Source organism: Pyrgilauda ruficollis, unplaced genomic scaffold (assembly GCF_017590135.1).
Source record: "Pyrgilauda ruficollis isolate IOZ18807 unplaced genomic scaffold, ASM1759013v1 scaffold16, whole genome shotgun sequence".
Taxonomy (NCBI): domain Eukaryota; kingdom Metazoa; phylum Chordata; class Aves; order Passeriformes; family Passeridae; genus Pyrgilauda; species Pyrgilauda ruficollis.
In genome coordinates, this window is record NW_024514764.1 from 2248650 (window position 1) to 2267491 (window position 18842).

The 18842-nt window shown below is 46.0% G+C and overlaps 1 protein-coding gene across 6 annotated transcripts in view; it reads right to left on the reverse strand.

Annotated features, from left to right (window-relative positions):
* Positions 1–7648: 7648 nt before the first annotated feature.
* SDK1 (sidekick cell adhesion molecule 1) overlaps positions 7649–18842 on the reverse strand; it is a 383849-nt gene continuing 372655 nt past the window's right edge. For all 6 annotated transcript variants that reach the window (XM_041462308.1, XM_041462312.1, XM_041462313.1 and 3 more), the window contains one exon: positions 7649–13886. In XM_041462308.1, the coding sequence (XP_041318242.1) occupies positions 13611–13886 (276 nt within the window). In that variant the 3' untranslated portion in view covers positions 7649–13610. The remainder of the gene's footprint in view (positions 13887–18842) is intronic.

The window sequence follows — 18842 nt, forward strand, 5'->3', positions numbered from 1 at the left end:
GCCCCGGCCCCGGCCTGTGCCCGTGCCCGCCATCACGTGAGGGAGGCGGCGCTTCCCCGCCCGCTCGGTGCCTCAGGGCCGGGCCCCGGGCGCGTCCCCCGGGAGCGGGGTTCTCCGGGATCGAGGTGTCGGTCCCCGCTCCCCTGGGGCTGGAAATTGCTGAAAGGGCCTGCTGCCTCTGGAGGGACAAGGAGCTGCTCCTGTGTCCCGTCTATCCCAGCTCCGGGGGTGTCTGTGCAGACGCACCTTCCCTTGTGCCCGGTCTGCCACCTCCATGTGTCATGCCCTGTATCTCCTGTTGAGGGTCCAGGAGGGAACGGGCTGGAGGAGACAGACCTGCGCCAGACACCTGCCCAGGCTCAAATGCAGATCCTCTGAAGGATGCAGTCCTGTGGCAGCATAATTTGTATTCTCACCTTCTGCCTGAGCCGGTGACCTGCCAGCCCCAGGGAGCCACCCGGGCAGGGCCGTGAGGGCAGGAGGTGCTGCGGGCCGGGCGATCCCACAGTCGGTGCCCACATCTCCAGCACTCCCCAGCCTCATCACCTGGGGATGGATTCCCACATTCTCTCTGCCCCGGGCGTTCTCTCTGCACTCAGGTTGCACAAGATGATGACATTTGGCTTTAGGCAGCTCACTTTCCCCCTCAGGCGCAGACGCTGGGCTGGCTGCTTTCTGTCAGAGAAATGGGAAGTACATTACCTGTATGGGGGATACAGTGGAGCCTCTGGCCAGTTTAGCACCAGCGTATGCAAACACACCGTGCTGGTGGGTGTGGATGGGTCAGGATGTGGTGTCCTTTGTCCCCATCACACTGGGAAGGGCCACAAATCTCTTACTCTGTCCAGTTCAGCACCGTCCCCTTCTCTGTGCTCCCTGAAGACACCACAAGGACCCCACATCACACTCACCTGCCTCGGACATTACTCCCCTGCCTTTGGCATACTCAGCCTTAAGGAAACCCAAGTGCTTCTTCAGTTACCTGCCAGTTAGATCTCATGTGGCTCTGCCTGCAGGCCAGCAGTGGATTTTGCCTCTGCCCAAACATTTGTTTTGCCTCATAACACACATGCAGCGTGTGCTGAGCTGTCAGTGGGTCCAGCAGTGACCTCCACACCTAGGCAGAAGAACTGAGCAGCAGCACTGCCAGCTTTGGTAGGTCAGTGTCTCAGACATCTCCAGCATTGCACAGCCACGATGTGCTCAATGATTCACATAATCACTGGCTGGCAGTAATCAATTAACCATTTTATGAAAGCACATCCCTGATTCCTGCTTCTCCAGGCTGCTCTGAAGAACTGAGCTGTAGCAGTGTGCTGTGACAGGAACTTTATTCTCCATTTTATGGGATCTGCCCCTTTTAAGACACCTTGAAGCAACTGTACTCAGGGAGTTATCTTTCCTCTTGCATCCAAAGGCTGGTTCTTCTCCTTCAGAGGTCCCATACCAGAAGGACATAAAGAACAGCAGTGAAAGACAGGAGGAGAAACCAGGTGCTGGAGCAGCAACTCCCAGGCTGGGATTAGCTACATTTCTTCCCTCATACAAACCCTTTGATTTTCCAATAATTTTTAACAGCTGTTGTGATTTCTCAGTAGGAAGTGGGTTTGTGGTTCAGTATTTTCTCCTCTCTCACACAGAAACTGAAGCAAGGAAAGACTTCAGAGGAAAACAAGAATGTTATCTAGCCCCCAAAATATGGAAATAAACTGTGCAGCATCTTTGCATACAAGGAAATTACTAATTTGTCCAAAACAAATTAGTAATTAGGGTTTTGTTTTTTGTTTTTTGTTTGTTTGTTTGGTGGGGTTTTTTTTTTTTTTTTTTTGGGGGGGTTTTTTTTTTTTTTTTTCCCAGGTCTCTTGAAGTGCTGTGTCTCTCCAGCTCCCCAGATTTAAGAAAATCATAGTTGATAAAATGTCCACCTCCCAGTCAAAATTGCTGCCATGACTCAGATCTGCAGGTGGGGCCATTCTGAACACTCACTGACAGATGATTTTATACAAATTGCATGTATTAAAGTGATGCTTTTATCCTCACACAGCTCTTTAGACCAAATGTGGTGGTATACTCTGTACTTACTGAGATTATTTTTCTAACATGATTATCACTGAAATGGCACCCAGGAGGAATAAAGCAGAGGGAAAGGCTCTCCAGATCATTCCTCTGGCAACATTTAAAGGGGTTTAGCATTGTGGGCAAGCAAATTGCATAAGAGGGCTGCAGGGGAGGGGCTGCTGTGGCATCCCAGCCTCTTGTCTAAGAGAAGGGAAGAAAATTGCCCATTGTTTGGGCTACACAACTCTTGTCTGTCCAAGGCTGGTGATCCAGCAAAAACATCCTGTGGTAAGAAAGGGGAAGTAATGAGTGCTCCCCACTGCACTCGTGCAGCAGATGCTAAAACAAGTGAAAAGTAACAGCAGCAGCCTGCAAGTTGACATCACTTTCTAATTCACCTTTCACAAAAATGTCACTTTCGCCCGGCCTGTCTCATTTCAGGTAATAACTGATTAATAGGAGGTGTCTCCAAGAGAGCTGTTAAACCCCGTTGGTAGGAGCCACATCAATGCCAGTGACCTCTCTGATGTGCTGGTCTATGAGGTTATATATTAGAATGCAGAGCTGGTTTACAGCCCTTGTGATGTTTGCAGGGTTAGAGACCTGCACCTGTGAAGGACCCAGAGTGGTCCAAAAGGAATGTCCTCCTCTGGGTCATGAGCACACATGGCCTGAGCCTCTCTGACATCGCCCTTCTTACTGACACCAACACACTGCCACTGCTTTCCCCATTAATAACAAATCCCCAGGGCTCTAAAAAGGCTTGCTGGAGGCCTGGGGATGCACACAGTGCTATTAAAAGACTATTTATTCTTATGCCCTGGGGAGAGGAGGAATAACTGAGTGTGGCCCTCTTCCCCCACAGCAGATTGTCCTACGATGGTCCTGGGCAGCACTGAAGCCAAGGCCCTGCCCTCCATGTGATCCCTCACACTGTGGTGGTTCCTGGCATGTTTGTTCTCGCTGTGCCAGCCAGGCAACAATCCCAGCTCAATATTAACTCACACATTATCTACCATGCCTCTTTGCAATGCCCTGGCTACCCTTCCTGTGTTTGTGTCAGTCACCCTGGAGCACAGTGTCCTTCTGCTGTGCCAACACGCTGCACTCCTCAGAGCCGGGAGGGAACAGGTGGCCAAGGAACTGAGATACCTGGGGATTCAAAAGCTGATGGTCGCCATGGCTAACACAAACAGAAGGAGACATGAACTGTGATAACTGGCTGTAGTCACCACTAAAATGGGACAATGCAATTTAGATCAACTGGAAGAGCAGTACTGATGGGGCACAGAGGATGGTGTTAAAACTCATGCAGAACTTCAGTTTTTAAAAGCTCAGAGAGATAGAGAAACAAACATTTTAACTTGAGGGTCCCTGAAGGAGAGGTGATTTTACGACTGTCTGCTTGGTGGGACTGAACGAGGCCAAGGGGAGAGAAGTCCTGCAAGAGTGCAGAGCACTGGAGGACGGCCATCCCCAGGAGAAAACGCTCCCCTGCATCTCAGGCTCTCTGTTAGAGAGAATGAGAAGTTATCTTGCAAACAAGATAATGCTTATTATCTTATTTGCAAGATAATGTCTTGTTAGCTGCTGTGTTACAGACCTAAAGGTTTTCCTTTCCTCCACATACTATGGGAAAAGTTGTGTTGTAACACACACAGTCTAACAGCCATAGCAAAATGTCAGCCCCATTAATAACCAGGTTTTGTTCACTGACTGTCCCATCTTTAACAATTCCTTTCTTATTTTCCTCTCATCCCACAAACAGCATCATGAGCTGTTTATTCCTGGCTCTTCCTTACAAACCTTGCTCTCAAATGAGCCTCTTGAAAGGACTAAATGGGAAAGCACCAGATGTATGACATCCTCAAAGAGCTCCAGCAGCCAGGGGAGGACGAAGGGCTGGCACCAGCTTCTGCCTTCCCTCTCACCAAGCCCAAAACCACACAGTGCTTCATGCCTGGGTATTTCTGAGACCTCTGCAGTGCAAAAAGACCACGTTGTTCCTTTCATCCAGCAATGCTGCTGAATGCTCCTGAAGCGTCGACAGCTGAAACCCATCTCCCTTTCACTCCTCTATAATTTCTGAGCAAGGATGGAAAATTATAAGCCACAGCCAGTGTTAAAGTGTAAAACCAATTCTGGAAAGCACAGTGGGGGCAGTGCTGTGTGCACTCCCCACTCATGCTAGGACACCAGTTCCTCCAAGGACAACTTCTCCTTTGCCTGTCTCACACTGTACCAGAGAACAACTCTGGCTTTTCAGACCTCCCAGCTGGTAGCTCAGTCTCACTGCATGAAGCAGCTAGTGCTTTTCAGAAAGTGTCATTGCACCACTTGCAATGACCTCAATTTCTGCTGAGCTGCTTCCAAAGCAGAAGTCAAGCCAGAAAAGACAAAAATCATGACATGACCCTGAAACCATCATCTCCGAACACATGACATGCAGCCCTTTCTATCACCATCCCCTTACCTTCAAACCCACCCTCTCTCATGAGGACACACATTAGAAACAATCCAATGTTCTGGAATCTGTTTTGGAGTCAGGATCTCTGTTCAGCCAGACCGAGCACTCAGAGCCACATCGCTGCCCAAGGGCAGAGTTTGGCCCATTGTTTCTGTCTCCAGTGCCTGGGTTCTGGATGTTTTTTCTGGACACATTTTGGGTATGCACTCAGGGCAGGGATGAAGCTGTTTGGCTCTTGAGTCATTTGGCATTGTGGACTCCCTATCAGCAGCTGCTGGATGTGAGCCATCCCCAACATGTTCAGGCACAGTCCTTGAGAATCCAAGCAGGTATGGCTAGAGGCTTATCACTCAACCTCACAGGATTTCTCTATTGCAGCTAAAGCCAAGCATTTGGCTGCTTGGATTAACCCTTGCTGGCTTTGTGAAATAGGCTTCATTGAAAACAAGCATCTTTCTTTCACCTTTTAATTTCTTCTGTGGTGTGGAGACAGTTATGGATCAATGAAAGTGTCCTCATCGATCACGCTGGATGTTTTTTGCTGGACAGAGAATTGAAATACTGAATCCTTCCTCTGCCAGTCCTCCCCATGGTGGGGGATGAAACATTTCCCAATTTCCATCAGGTTATGTGAGGTTTAATCCCAGAGGATACAGTCTCCCAGCAGATTAAGTCAGTCTCATAAATAGAGCTGAAAATTGACCCTTGTTTATCCCAGTTTTCCCACCATCAGCTTCTTTGATGACTCCCATTGCCCTGCTCCTCCTCTGCCCCCCACCTCTGGGGTTCATACCAATCAGATGTGCTTGTACACACATTAAAAATAATTCAAGATTGAAAAAAGTTTGTATTAAAAAGTTGAACATTGTACTGTTGGAATTAGACTCTAATTAGGTCAGTCGTGTTCCCCTGGTAGGGTAAGAATGATAGTGTCGGAAAACAGACAATTTATAAAGACCCAAAAATAACTCATCCTGCTGTTTTGTAAGAAAGATGTGTTTTCTTTGCCCTGTGCTGAGAACATTGCAGTCAAGGCCACTTGGGCACACTGATAGCAGCCACACAGACTGCAGCTTGGTCCCACAGGCAAAAATGGCCTGTGCCTCAATTTCCTCCTACCACAGGTGGGATATTCATCCTTCCCAGTTTGGCAGGGCTGTGGTGAGGTCACCTGTGTTTGTCAGGCACTTTGTCACTCTTGGCATGAGGCCCCAGGTTATATTACATAGGCTCTTTTTCCCAAGTTGCCTTTTAGGCTTATCTACACCTTCTGTGAAATGCACAAAGGGCACAAACTCAGATTAAGGAGGCTCGGGGCAAAGAACAAGTCCTTGCAGCTGCTTTTCTAGGGTGTGTGTCATCAGCACAAAGGGTTCACAGAACCCCTTGGAAGTTGCACAAAGCAGGAATTACCTTTGCGTGACACCATGGGTGTTGGTCCCTCCTTCCTCTGAACACATTTTTGTCACACAACCATGGTTTGCAGCTTCCTTGTTCCTCCACAGGCAGGTGCTGATCCTCTGATTCCACAAGACTTCACAGGTTTCAGCGCTGCTGACAAATTTGCCTTGTAAAGCCTCGAAGAATGACTTCACACATCAGCCTCGTCTGATTTAGGATTATCCTAACTCGTTAACAAATGGTGATGAACGTGCCAATTGCCTACTTAATGAAGGTTTCTACCAGGCTGGGAAGTCAGCGGCCACACCGACTTGGCTGGGAGGGACGTGCCAGGCATTTCTAAGTAAACAAGACAGCAAAGCTAAAGAACTCCTGGAGCACAGTAGAAGAGAATAAAAACCCAACAAAAAAACATGTGTTCACATAAAGTTCCTTTTGATTTTGTGGGAAATGCAGGTTTGAAATGAAAATAATTAGTGAGGCAAGAGGAGGAGAGGAAAAATAATAAAAACAAGAGGCAGGCCTACAAAATAAAAAACAGAAAAGAAAAGGAGCGAGGAGAAAAATAAATAACGCTGGAGCAAAAACGCAGAGGGAAAAAGAGGGAACAAAAGAGACAAATAGCAGGAAAAGGATCAGTAATGAAAGCCCAGATTACTTGATTCAGTCAAGCCACTGCTTGTGCTGTTCAGGGCAGGGAGGGAAGCCAATCTGTTTTCTCTGGTATTGTTTAGGCTGCGAATACCGTGGCAGATTTCCCATCCACTCCCATGTTTATGTCCGTGCTCCAATCCTAGCCACAAAAACGTGTGGGGGAAACACATCCCGAGACGAGTAAGGGCTGGAAGCTGGAGGATGATACACTTTGGAGCCAAATGGCCTCAAAAAAGCACTTCTGCACCTTATGGCAATTTTGCAGGATAATGTCTCGTTCACAAAATGCTGTGGCAGGAGGATTTTCATCTTTAAAATGGGTACAGTGATACCTCTGGGTTATTACAAGCTCCCAGCTGCAAAGGGCTGCCTGTATTTACACAACACTGCATTATTTATAATATCCTTTTCAGGAGCAGGAGAATGAGTTCTTTCCTTCACAGTTTGACTATTTTTTTTCTTCCCTTCTCCCTCTTGGAAAACATTGATTTCTTGCCCTCATTTCTCCCACCAGAGCTGTAGCTGACCTGACTGTGTTTAGTTTACTTCTCTAGGCCAGGTGCTCAGTGGGTGAAAAGCACAACCAACCACCCTGGAATAACAGAGCTGCCCTGATTTTCCCCAGCTGGGATCTCGTCCTGCCTCCCCAACATCTGCACGTTTGTGGGAACTGATTAACAACTGCTACAACACTGCTGGGGAGGGGACAAAGGCATAAAAAATGTTGGCCCCGAGATGTTCTGAGTGGGTTTTGACTCTCCTGTACTAAGGGTCTGAGGAAGTTTATTGCTGCAAAATAATAAAATATTTAAGACTGATCAAATTCTGTGTGGAAACTATTTGAGAGTGTCAGCTTAGCTGAGAAGCAGCAGGGGTTGTAAGATTTTACAGTCCAGAGCAAACAGTGAGGAATTTCAGTCCATGTTACATTCTCAGTGTCCTGAGCCATTAACTCGTGAGCATGCTGGCAAGGCACACAGAAACTTCTTCAGCAACAGAAGAGTCTGGAAAAATCCTTTTTTTTCATTCTACAGAACAAATGTACCAAGGACACAGATGTTTCCAAAAGGGTTCTTTTAATCAGAAGCAAGTTTGCAAAAGAAGAAGTAACTTTCTCATATAAAATAGTGGAGTGGTGAAGGTGAGGCTAACAAGAGGTGTGGAACAAAAATCCAGGGCAAATCTCCAAGGAGACACTGAATTAAAAGCAATGATCCGATAACCGGAGTACACCGAAGGGCAGCTCAGACACAGCTGTGTGAGGTGGTCCTACCCCACAGCTGACAGCAGATACCAACTCAGAGGATGGACTCCAGCCCAAGAGAGGCGAAGTGACCAGCTACAAACTCACCAGAATATGGGGTTCTTGCACCTTTCTGCTACCTGAGAGCTCCCACTGCACTGTGACAGGCCCCAGCACGGCCCAGGGGCGTAATGACATCAAAGGGAGCCCTGGTGGCAGTTCCCACCTGCAGAACACCACCATTCCATGGTAGCAGAAATTCCCAAATCTAGTGAATTGGACACAAATGGGAAAACACCTTGATATAAAGCTCTGTAACCCCATTCCTGTCTCTGTATCCAGTGATTCAAGCCTCAAGAAAGTGCACAGTGATCAAACAGCATTGAAATAATGAATTTCCTGTCAAGTCTTGAGGCCCCAAGGCCATTTAAAGTGGGCAAGTGGCAGCTTTGAGAAGATAAAATTCTGAGTCAGAGCCTGAATCTCAAGTGCTAATGGTACTTCGCTCCTTGTTCGAACAAATCTCACCTGTCCCAGGTGTCATGTGTGTGCTTATCCATTGTGGCTCTCTGCTGTCCGGCGCAGTGAACTCTACACCTGCACAAAGTGCAAGGCAGCTTTCTTTTTCTGGGAGTGCAGGGGGAGGACAAAAGGAGTACAGAAATACAAAGAACAGAACGGACTGGAAGTGTCCAAGGCCAGGGTGGATGGAGCTTGGAGCAACTTGGTCATAGTGGAAGGTGTCCTTGTCCATGGCAGGGGGGTTCAAACAAGGTGATCCTTAAGATCTCTTCCAACCCAAACCATTCTGGGATTCTATGTCTTGTCAGGGGGAGCCATTTCAGGCCCATCATGTTCAGTCTTGGGGTGAACATGCTCCTAATTCAAGGGTGGTTTCCACAAGGAGGTTTCAATGGTTTTGGTAGAACAACATCATTACATGTGTGGCTTTGTTTGAACACCACACCAGCAAATCTTTCCTCACCTCCAGTAACCTCGTAGCTTCTAGGAACACCTTGATAGTGTGTGGATTCCACGTGTGCCGGCAACAACCCATAAAAGCAATCTAAGGAATGTGACTGAACCAGCAGGAACTCCTGGCTGAGTGGAGCTCTCTCCAGTACAACATGCCCATGTCCCAGCAGCTCTGTGGTTCTTCCCTTCCAAACATCACCCCTCATTGGGTGTGTCCTTCTGGCTGCTACTGGTACAGGAGATCAGTAAAAAAAGGAGGTCTTGGCATCTTGATCACTCCTACACATCACAGGCTTCTGGACTTTAAGATTTCTAATGCCTCTGGCAGAAGTTATCTTTCTTATGTGGTTGTTTGCTTTCTTTTAAAGTTTCTGATAAATTCCTTTTCTAAAAGGATTTTCCTCCAACAAGTTGTCCTGTATATCTGAAAGCAATGTGTGGGAGAAGACACCAGTGCTCTGTATGTAAAAAGATCTCTCTCTCCTCCCTTTTTGGAAAGCAGATTAGATAATCTTTGGATGACCCAATGGATTTCTTGAGGGAAGCAATGGCAAGGATAATAAATGCATCCCCATCTCAAGATATTTAGTCCAAACAATTGCTACACAGCTTCTGGCAGAGACCTTGGCATAAGGAAGAAAAATGAGATCTTGGCCCATCTGCAAAACATCACTGGTTTTAACACTCAGAATGAAGAGGGAAAAGAAATCCTTATGAGTAATAGATTAGTTTATTTTCTGTGTATTTTTCTTTTTTCTCTCCAGTCATGCCAACTGCTCCCAAAAGTGGGATCACTGGGCAAAGTCTGATTCCTTTAGTAACTGCTGATGAAAGCCTTTGCTCTCACCTCTCCCTGCCCTCCCCATGAAGGCAGTCCACGAGTGACTCCCAGGGCAGGGAATAAGAGACTGTCACTGATGAAAGCAAAGGAGTGCTCTCTCCTGTCCCTTGTCACCACTGCCATTTGTACCTGCACAGTGCTGGCCCTGCCCAAACATCAGAGCATTAAAAGGCAGGAATGGAAAATATTCCACCCAATGGTGTGGGCCATGGTGGAGACACACCACGTGTGACATGGATTTTGGGGGGGATAAAATGCTCTACTTGGAGTGGGCTGCAACAGCACAGCTCCTTTATGTGTGCACTTTTGCATGTGCTTTACGACAGAGACAACTTGAGGTCTGGGGCTGGGGCCATTGCTGACAGTGGTGACTGCTGTCACCTCAGCCCTGCAGGGGGTGAAGACTTGGGCACTCTTTACCTGCAGGAGACTGGATATTGTTATGGCTATTGTATGAAAAACAAGCTCCTATTAAACCATTCCCTGAAATGTCTCCCTTGGTCATTTCATGATGCTGCTTTTATTTTTCAGTAACAGTCACCAAGAGACCTGAGAAACATGGGAAGGAAAATAAATAAATAAAAATAAAATATCCTGAGAAGGCATTTTAAACATAAGCCTTCATTTTTCAAGATTATTCTAAACAGGAAGATGGAAATGGAAGCGAATTCAATGGGTGAAGTTACTGTAACATGACAACTAATGTTTAAAAGTTGTATTTCAAGGCTGCAATTTCCAAAGATTGCAGCAATGAAATAGAGCTTTCTGCCTAACTGATGGAGTATTTCCTTCCAGATAAAACAATTTCCCTGATGTGTGAAGTAAATAAAACCTACCTATTAACCATATTTTACAAGTTGAGTGTGTTAGCAGGAACGTGGAGGCATCACACATGGATCCTGCACAGCAGAAAACACATCCTGTGCTCAGCTGAGGGCTGGGCAGGGCACTGCAGCTCCTCACTCTGTAACTGCCTATTGAAAATAAACCCATGTGTCAGAAAAGCCAACTCCTGAACACAACATAACCAAGAGTGACAACAGTGTGAACGAGAATGGAACAGAAATACCTTTGTTGGGATCAACAGGTCCTAAAGGAATCACACCTAACCTGTTATTTTGACAGCAGTCAGAAGAAAAGAGCCACACAGCCAACTCAGCAGGCCCTCAGCAAGCTCAGACTTTTTAGTTGCAGCTGGTTCTAAGAAAAAAGGAAATAGCCTCTTCTCCTCGCTTTGTATAGATTGTGCTGCTCCCCATGTTGTCCTTCAGCGGAGCAGTGGCCATGAAGTCCATTTCCTTTATTCTCTGTGGTTTTCTTGGGGTTCTTGTCCTCAATGTGATATCAGATCAACCCCAGGGAGTAGTTGCACCTTACACCAAGTGTAAGGCAATATTCAGGAGATGTGGAGTTACACTATGCATTTCTTTGGAGCAAAGTCTTCGGTGTTCCATCTACTTCCTACTAATTTACATCCCTAAAGTCCTCAGTGGTCCTTGGAGGGCTCCTCCTCCAGCACTACCTCTTACACCTGTTGGACAAGTGCCATTAAAATTTCAAGAGCTGTGTCAAATGTATAAAAAGAATGTGTCTAAATTATGTAATCTAATGCAGGAAATGACAAAGGAAAAGGAAAACAAATCAGAAAGTCACGTAGATAATTCTGTCTAAGAAACAAAAAACACAGACTGAAAACAAATTTTGGCAGTTCAGTAATTAAAGCAAAGTCCATATGGCTTAAGAGAACAGTCAAAGTGCACAGAAGGCAGTGGGTTTTTTGTTTGCTTTGCATTCCTCTTCACAGCACACTCCAATTCATCCTCTTTGGAGCCCCATCTCCATCCCACACACATCCTACCCAGGTGCAGAGAGGGGGATGACTCACAGGGTTTTGGCTCAGCCATGTCTTTGCGAGTCCCTTGCCATCTAATGAGCTGCAGATCATTATCCCAAACTCAAAAGCCCTTAAACACACCCACTGGAGTTTTTGGTTTTGAACTTTTTCTTCCTGGAACCTTTGGAGAGGAACAGCAGTCCAGTGCCAAAGCTCTGCAGAGTGTGCGTGCACCAAGAGCAGCAGTGCTCGGAGGCAGTGCCCAAGAGTAAAAGCAGTTCTGAGATTGTTTGTTCTGTCCAAGAGGCACTGAAAGGTGACAGCAAGGCTGAGCTGGCCCTTGGACCTCAGCTGTTCTGGTGAGGTGCCACCAGGATACTCCCAACCAGGCCCCTGGGCAGCCTGGTTTCAACAACCTGCTCTGAAGACACCACCTCCCCCTGCCACAGATGTCCCACATCCCTCGAGAGGACAGGGACAATTTTCTGTGGGAACAATGCCACATGAGCCTTGACAGGACATTAGCAAGCACCAATTTTCCTGGCTTATCCACCTGGAAGGAAATGCCAAAATCCTGGTGTGGCAAGGACTCTCCTACTTCCAAATTCACCTTTCAAACTCTTATGACAAAAAGTCTGGTGACCCAGGACTGTTGCTACTTGGATTCTTTCAACGCCTGACAACTTCCTTGTGAGTAAACAACTTGCTACTAAACATGACAGATTCAGGAAAAGGATAGAAAAGAAGAAAACAAAAAGTGAGCTGTACAAAAGGACGAAAAATAAAAGTCTCCTCTTTTCTTTCCAAAGGCTGTAGTTTCAAGTGCACAGAGCAGGCTGTAAACGTGCACAAGGTAATTCATGACCCTAATGCCTGAAAAAACTGGTTAGCTTTATCTGGAGACACTTTTTTGCTTCTCCCAGAGATGAAGCTGCAGAATCAATAAAAGGCACCTGTGGACACCAAAACTCACCCAGTCTGTGTGGTGTGTCTTTGTACTAAAAAAATGAAATCAAACAAACCCTGCCACTGTGTACTTTTTTACAGACCAATAAACAGAATGGCAGAGTCTGGGTGAGAAAGGATGTTCAACTTCTGTTGGCAGGGCATGGTAACTCTGATGATCAAAACCCTCATCAATTAGTAAACTCTCTAGGTTGTCACTGCAATTTTAATTGAAAAATTCCTCTGGCTTGCTGGGTTGTGTCCTTTGACTTTTAAAAAATGACTGATTCAAATGGTACACGCAGTCCACAAGGAGGATTAGAGCCACACCAAAAATAAACTGACCTTACATCTGAATTCTTCCCACTTGCTTCACCCACCACTGCCTACAGCGCTCTTTCGAGCCATCTCCTCTTCCAGAGGCCCTGGAGTTGGAATATTTAAAGAATGCAGCAGGTCCCATTTGAAAAAGAAAGAAAAGCAGGTCAGTAATTCAATATAAATACACCAGTAGTGAGCTTAGAGCAGACACAGTGACACATCTGAGCCTACATTGATCAGCCAGTGCTCCTAATGTGTGGAGCAGCGAGGAGAAGAGAGGTGTCTGCTTTTCACCTAAAAATGTGTCCATTTTCTATGTTTTACTACTTAACTTTGATGACAGAGAAAAATTAAAAATAAGAGAAAAAGAAAATAAAAAAGAGTAGAGAAAAAGGAAGAAAAAGGAGCCTGGGAGGTTTTATGTTTTCTCTTCAAATCACATCACAGAGTCACTCATTGCATCTAGGGAATTCACCTGCTTGTTTGGGAGCAGTGGGACAGGAGGAGGGGAGAGAAAGAAAGAGGGAAGGAGAAGGGCATGGGAGCTGCTTCCTGAAGCAGTGTTACAAAAAGCAGTTAAAAAACCCCTACTATTCACAAGTGGTTAAAATCATCACTGTTCAGAATTCCTTTTTTTTCTTTTTGTTTTCTTAAACAAAGGTTCAGCTAGTTCAGCTCCGTGTTTTCATAGAGTTGATTGTCTTCAGAAAGAAAAAAAAAAAACAACAAAAAAACCAACCAAAACACCAACAACCCAGCCTCAGGTGTGTTCCCATCCGTTTCTACCCTGATAAGAGAGGTCCCCCACAGTTCAGCGCCCCGGCCGCGCACACGCGGTCACTGCGGCTGTCCCGCCGTGTCCCAGCCCCGCTCAGACAAAGGACGAGAATCCTGTCACTGGAGTCCGGGAGCCGGGCGCGGGCTGTCCCGTGGGGGTGTACACCCCTCCTGAGCTCTGTGTCGTGATGACAGTCTGGAAATAGGGCTCTGCCTCGCTGGCCGTGCACTCCTCGTATCTGTAGGACGCCGGGTGCTGCTTCACCCCTTTCTGCTGCCGCTTCCACGAGTTGTAGTAGGTGGGGTCGCTCATGTAATGGTTCACAAAGGAGTGCTTGGGCAACTCGTCCTCGTAATCCGAGTCAGTGACCTGGGGCATCAGGAAAAATAGAATTAAATAATCGGTCATTAGCATCAATGATAATTTCAGCCTGTTGTGCTCGCAAAGAATTGGGAGGCAAGTTTAGCATCACCAGCTGACTAAAGCTGTAATGGTAAGGTAAGAGGGATGGCAGTCCAAGTGTGGTACAGGCTGGGCTGTGGAAAAGCACTGTGCTCTGCTTTAGCCAGACTTTGCTGCTAGAAGGAGAGTCCTCTGATGATAAGTGACAGAGAAATCCCTTCCAATTCCCTGCAGAACAGTGCAGGGGCAGCCAGGAGCTCCTGCTTGGGTACAAGATGCAGGGAAGGGTAGGGAGGTCACAGCAAAACCAACAGCTTTCAATCACAATCAGAAATATTGCAATTACAACTGAGTATTTCTCTTCTGATGGAAGGACAGCAGGGACACCTTCCACACAAACTCTGGTTAGCCAGGCCAATGTTTGGGGTGGCCAGCCCAAGCCACCTGCACAGGACTCTGGGTGTTAAGTATTGAAAATTAGTTCTATAACTGGAAGGAAGTTAAGTAAAATCAGACTTTTTTGCAGGCAAATAACACTATTTGCATGTTCCAGCTGATTATGGGTGGTACAAGGTATACAACCAGCGGGGACGGAAGAAAGAGAATGCAAAATCTGGGAAAGAAGAGCTGCCAGGCAGGAGGGGCTGCTTCCTTGGGATGAGTCAGACCCAGCTCCCTGCTCAGAGCGGATCCTACCCCTGAAACATTTATGCACGGTGGCTGGAGAGCTTCAAAGCTTTACAAAGTAGTAAATCTTAGGAATCTCAGAGCACCTTTTCCTTCTGTTCCCACTGATGTTCCTACTAGTACCAGCCCCATCCCATCTAGCACACGAACATTTACCCAGGCATTTCCAGATCTCACGCCTTCCCTCAAAATCTCTGACTAGACCATGCAAAAGCTTTTATTCCTTTCCCTCCCTGCACTCAATAATCTGCATTGCCAATTCTAGAGGCAATTAAATATCAAAGTAGAAGCTGCCTAAGACACACAAGAGAGACAGGTAAGTGCAGCTCATCACTGCTCGTTGCTGCAATTAGTTTCAAAAGGTTGGTGTGGTTCTGATCTATGACACCACCCAGCAAACACACATCCTTCTTGATTCTGCCTGCCACAAAACTTGTCTTTCCTCCTCTAAAGCTCCTTTTTTATGGTCTCTGAAGAACAATCCTCAAATGCCTTGTGAACCATCATTTGAAAAGGGCACAGCATCCATCATCCCCCTTCTTTGCTTAGGTAGCTGCTTCAATACTATTCTGTGCCCATTTTCCAGCACAGAGGGTGATGGACAGAGCTGAGAAATTTTTCCCAGTGCTTTCCAAAAGTGAGCAAAGCAGCTCTTTACAGCTTTGCAAAACTTCCTCTCCACTATTTACCAGGGTTTGGCTCTACAGGAATTATGTACTGTTTGATTTTTAAGAATGAAAAGCTTCAGGTGCCTTGACAAGTAATTACTAATACAACAAAGCCCTACCAGCATTTCATAATTATTCCAGAAGGAACACAGCAAGCCTGTCTCCTAGAAAAACACTCCTTTGCACCAGCTGCCAGGCTTGGGAAGCCAACACTCGACTCCCTCCAAAGACCTTCCTGAACAGGTGGTTTTTTCAGCATTCCTGGAATATCCCCAGATCTGGACTACTTCACAGCCAGTGGGTGCAGAGAGCAGCTCCAGAGTCTTGGCACTGCTGCCAGGAACATCCTGCCAGCACTGCCCTGTCTATTTTTGCAAGGGGCTGCAGCAGGAGTGCCATGGATGGCTGCAGATGTGGCAGCATGGCAGGGCCTGGCAGCAGGAGCTCAGGCTGGTCCTCAGCTGCAGACACAGCCGACTTCACCAGAAGATCTCCAAACCCTGCTTCCCTCTGTCCTCAGCAGGAAACAAGTTATTGCACTCTGCATCAGTCTCCAAACAAGATGCTGTGTGTCCATAGTGCAAAAAATCTCGCTCACAAAACTAATATAATTTCTGTTCCTAAGCAAAGTTCTTTCAACATTGCCAGAAGTCAACATAATAAAGAGGAGAAATCCTGGGAACACTTTAACATGAAAATACGGTGCGCTCAGATTTGCCATGAAGTGAAAGAGGGAGTTTAAAACAATACCACTTGCTGATAATTTGTCCACTAATTAGTTCATTACACCAACTGAAAGGGAACACTAATTTGGTGTAAATAAGACCAGGGTCTTTCAGAAGGAACTGTCATGAAGCATATAGAGCTGCAGTAACTTCAGCCTTTCACCATCATTCAGACTGATGCTGGAAAGGATAACCTGCTTGTTAGTGTCGATACAACAGTTTTTTTCTGTATTCTTTCAGGACAGGCAGGAACTGACTATTTTGTCCGTGTTTCTGAAGTATCTCCTAAGGTCTGCTCCCAGCAAGACTCCAATAACCACTCTTATCAGCAAGGAATGCTCTGAACTGGCATTCCACAGCCCGATGAAAATCAAGGAGAAGTAAGATAAACCTGTTTAGCATGACAATACAGACAGCTTATACTAAAGGATTACTCTTTAGTGGTTTATAAACTATTGAGTAAATAGAAATGCTGCAGGGTTTTTTGCTTTGTTTTCAGTTTTCTCCTTTCCCTGCGACTGTGGCTGTGTTACCTTGGAAACCTCCATAGGCTGGAGCATGATTGGGTGTGTGGTGACATTACACACTGTCAACCAAAGGTGCATGGATGCCTATGAAACAACATATACAGAAAATGAGAGACTATTTAGGTGTATTTTTCGTAGCATAAAATGCACGAATGCTGCTCAGAGGCAAGTCAGCCACCAGCTTTGGCTGGCTTAGTCAGTGGGAAATGTGATAATAAATTTGATAATAGTTCCAGTTATCCTTTTAAGTGACTACAAAAGAAACAGCCTTACAAGATTACTTCTAAAAATGTAGATAACAGCAAGATTTTTTTTTTTTTTGGCCTGAAATAAATATGCTGTAAAAGAGACAAGGTAACCCAGTATGCAAAATATTTCTCTGGACATGGGAACCCATTCTTATTTTATGTGTCACCTGCAGCTGGTTTCCACATAGTGCCCAACTTGTCAAAATCACTGGAGAGTTTTACTGGAAACAAGTTAAACCCTATTCCCTCTGAAGTGTTAAGTGGAAATGAATATCTTCCTACAGAGCTGAGAAAGCCAAAGCCAGTCATACTGCAGACAGCAGTGGGAAGGCCAGAGCATCCAGCACTGTCTGACAATGTGTGCAACCTGTGAGAGTATTTCCTCCTGGAAACAGTTTTTTGGAGACCACAAGGACAGCTGAAAACACACAAACGTGCACCAGCCTCCCCTCTCCTCCTGCTCTTCCTTGGCTGGATGACACTGCAGGTACATCATCAGATTTCTATACATGGTGAACACCAAATTTTTTCTGATTATCTGTCCAGAGCCCTGTCCACTTGACTCATTAACTAAAAGCCTATTATTATTAATCATTTACACTCATAGCAGTCTCCTGCTCTGTACCTGCCAATTAAACTTCTTTAACCTCATTAATAGTACTGGTGCTTGGCTTTCATGACATGGAGTAAGTTCACCACTTGATTTATGAATATTAAGAGTCTTATTTGATTTCCTCTTTGTTTCTGTGTGTCTCTCCCCTCCCGGAGCAAGCTTGGAAGAATGCTCCCAGGCAGCTGTGTTTTAAGTGCAGTCAGTCAGCCCAAGAGTTCTTCATGTTCAGTAAACCTCAGGAGACTTGAAGCCAGTGAGCTTCCCTCTTTTCCATGTAAAATCTTGACACCTCAGGCAACAGGCATAAGACTAAGCAGTAACACAGTGACAAGTAGATTGAAGGCAAAGGCACAGTTTTTGTCCCTGCCTGCCCTGATGTGCATCATATTAAGTGGAATTTGAAACCCACACACAGATGTATTAGAGGAAACAGCATCAGGACCCTCTGCGGCAGAGGACTAAGCCTGTGTAGAACTCTCCCATTAAAAGATGTCTTTAACTCTTCTGGCAAATGTTTCTGTCTGCTAAGACAGATGGAAAATCTGAAACTCTCAGAAAACAGAGCTTGTCTATTATGATCTCCTTTGAGAACAGAAACTAAAAGAAAATAAAAGACAAACAGGAAGAGCTAATAGGTACAGGAATACTTGAAAAGAGAGTGGTCAGTCATCTATGCCCACCTCTGCCCCAGCCCACCTCACCTCCTGTCTGCACCTGCCAACATAAACAGCATTTTCAGGCTGATCAAAAGGCAGCATCTCCTACTGCTACCTCTACTGGGAGCATATTAACATTTCATGACTAAAAGCACTCCCCACTACAAAAAACCCCAAACAAGCATCAAAGACATTATACAGGCGGGCTGTATCTCCAAGCCCCAAGGAAAAACAGGGGCATATTTTATGCACATACTCACGTGCACACCCAATTCACAAAAGCAGCAGAATCTCAACTGAGACCTTCAGGCTCAACAGCAATACAACAGTAAATAAACAATATCAATAGCCTGAGAAAAAAACCCACCAAAATCACTTCATTCTCTGCTGTACAAACAGTGCATATAGGAGGCATAATGACACCCTGCAAGGAGACTTCTGCACATCACCAGGAAATACCACACGGGACATTGAAATTAATGTCAAAAGGTGCCAGTGCTAAATTCACGATCATGCTCAGCAAACTGCTTTAATGACAGGTTTAATGCTGGGTTGTTACAGTGACATGACCAAAGCACTGTGGGTTTAATCTGGAGGGTAATGCCAGAGCATTGCAGAGACAGCAGCTTGAGCTGCACCAAGGAAAGCTGCCTGCACGATGGGTCGGCCACAGGGCAGCACAAAGCAGCAGGCTGTCGGTGGTAATTAGCAGGAGGTGAGAGCTAGGTAGCCAGGAAAAGCAGCTGTAGCTGCAGGTGCAGAAAAGCTACAGATGAAAACTGTCATCTTCTTTCACGAC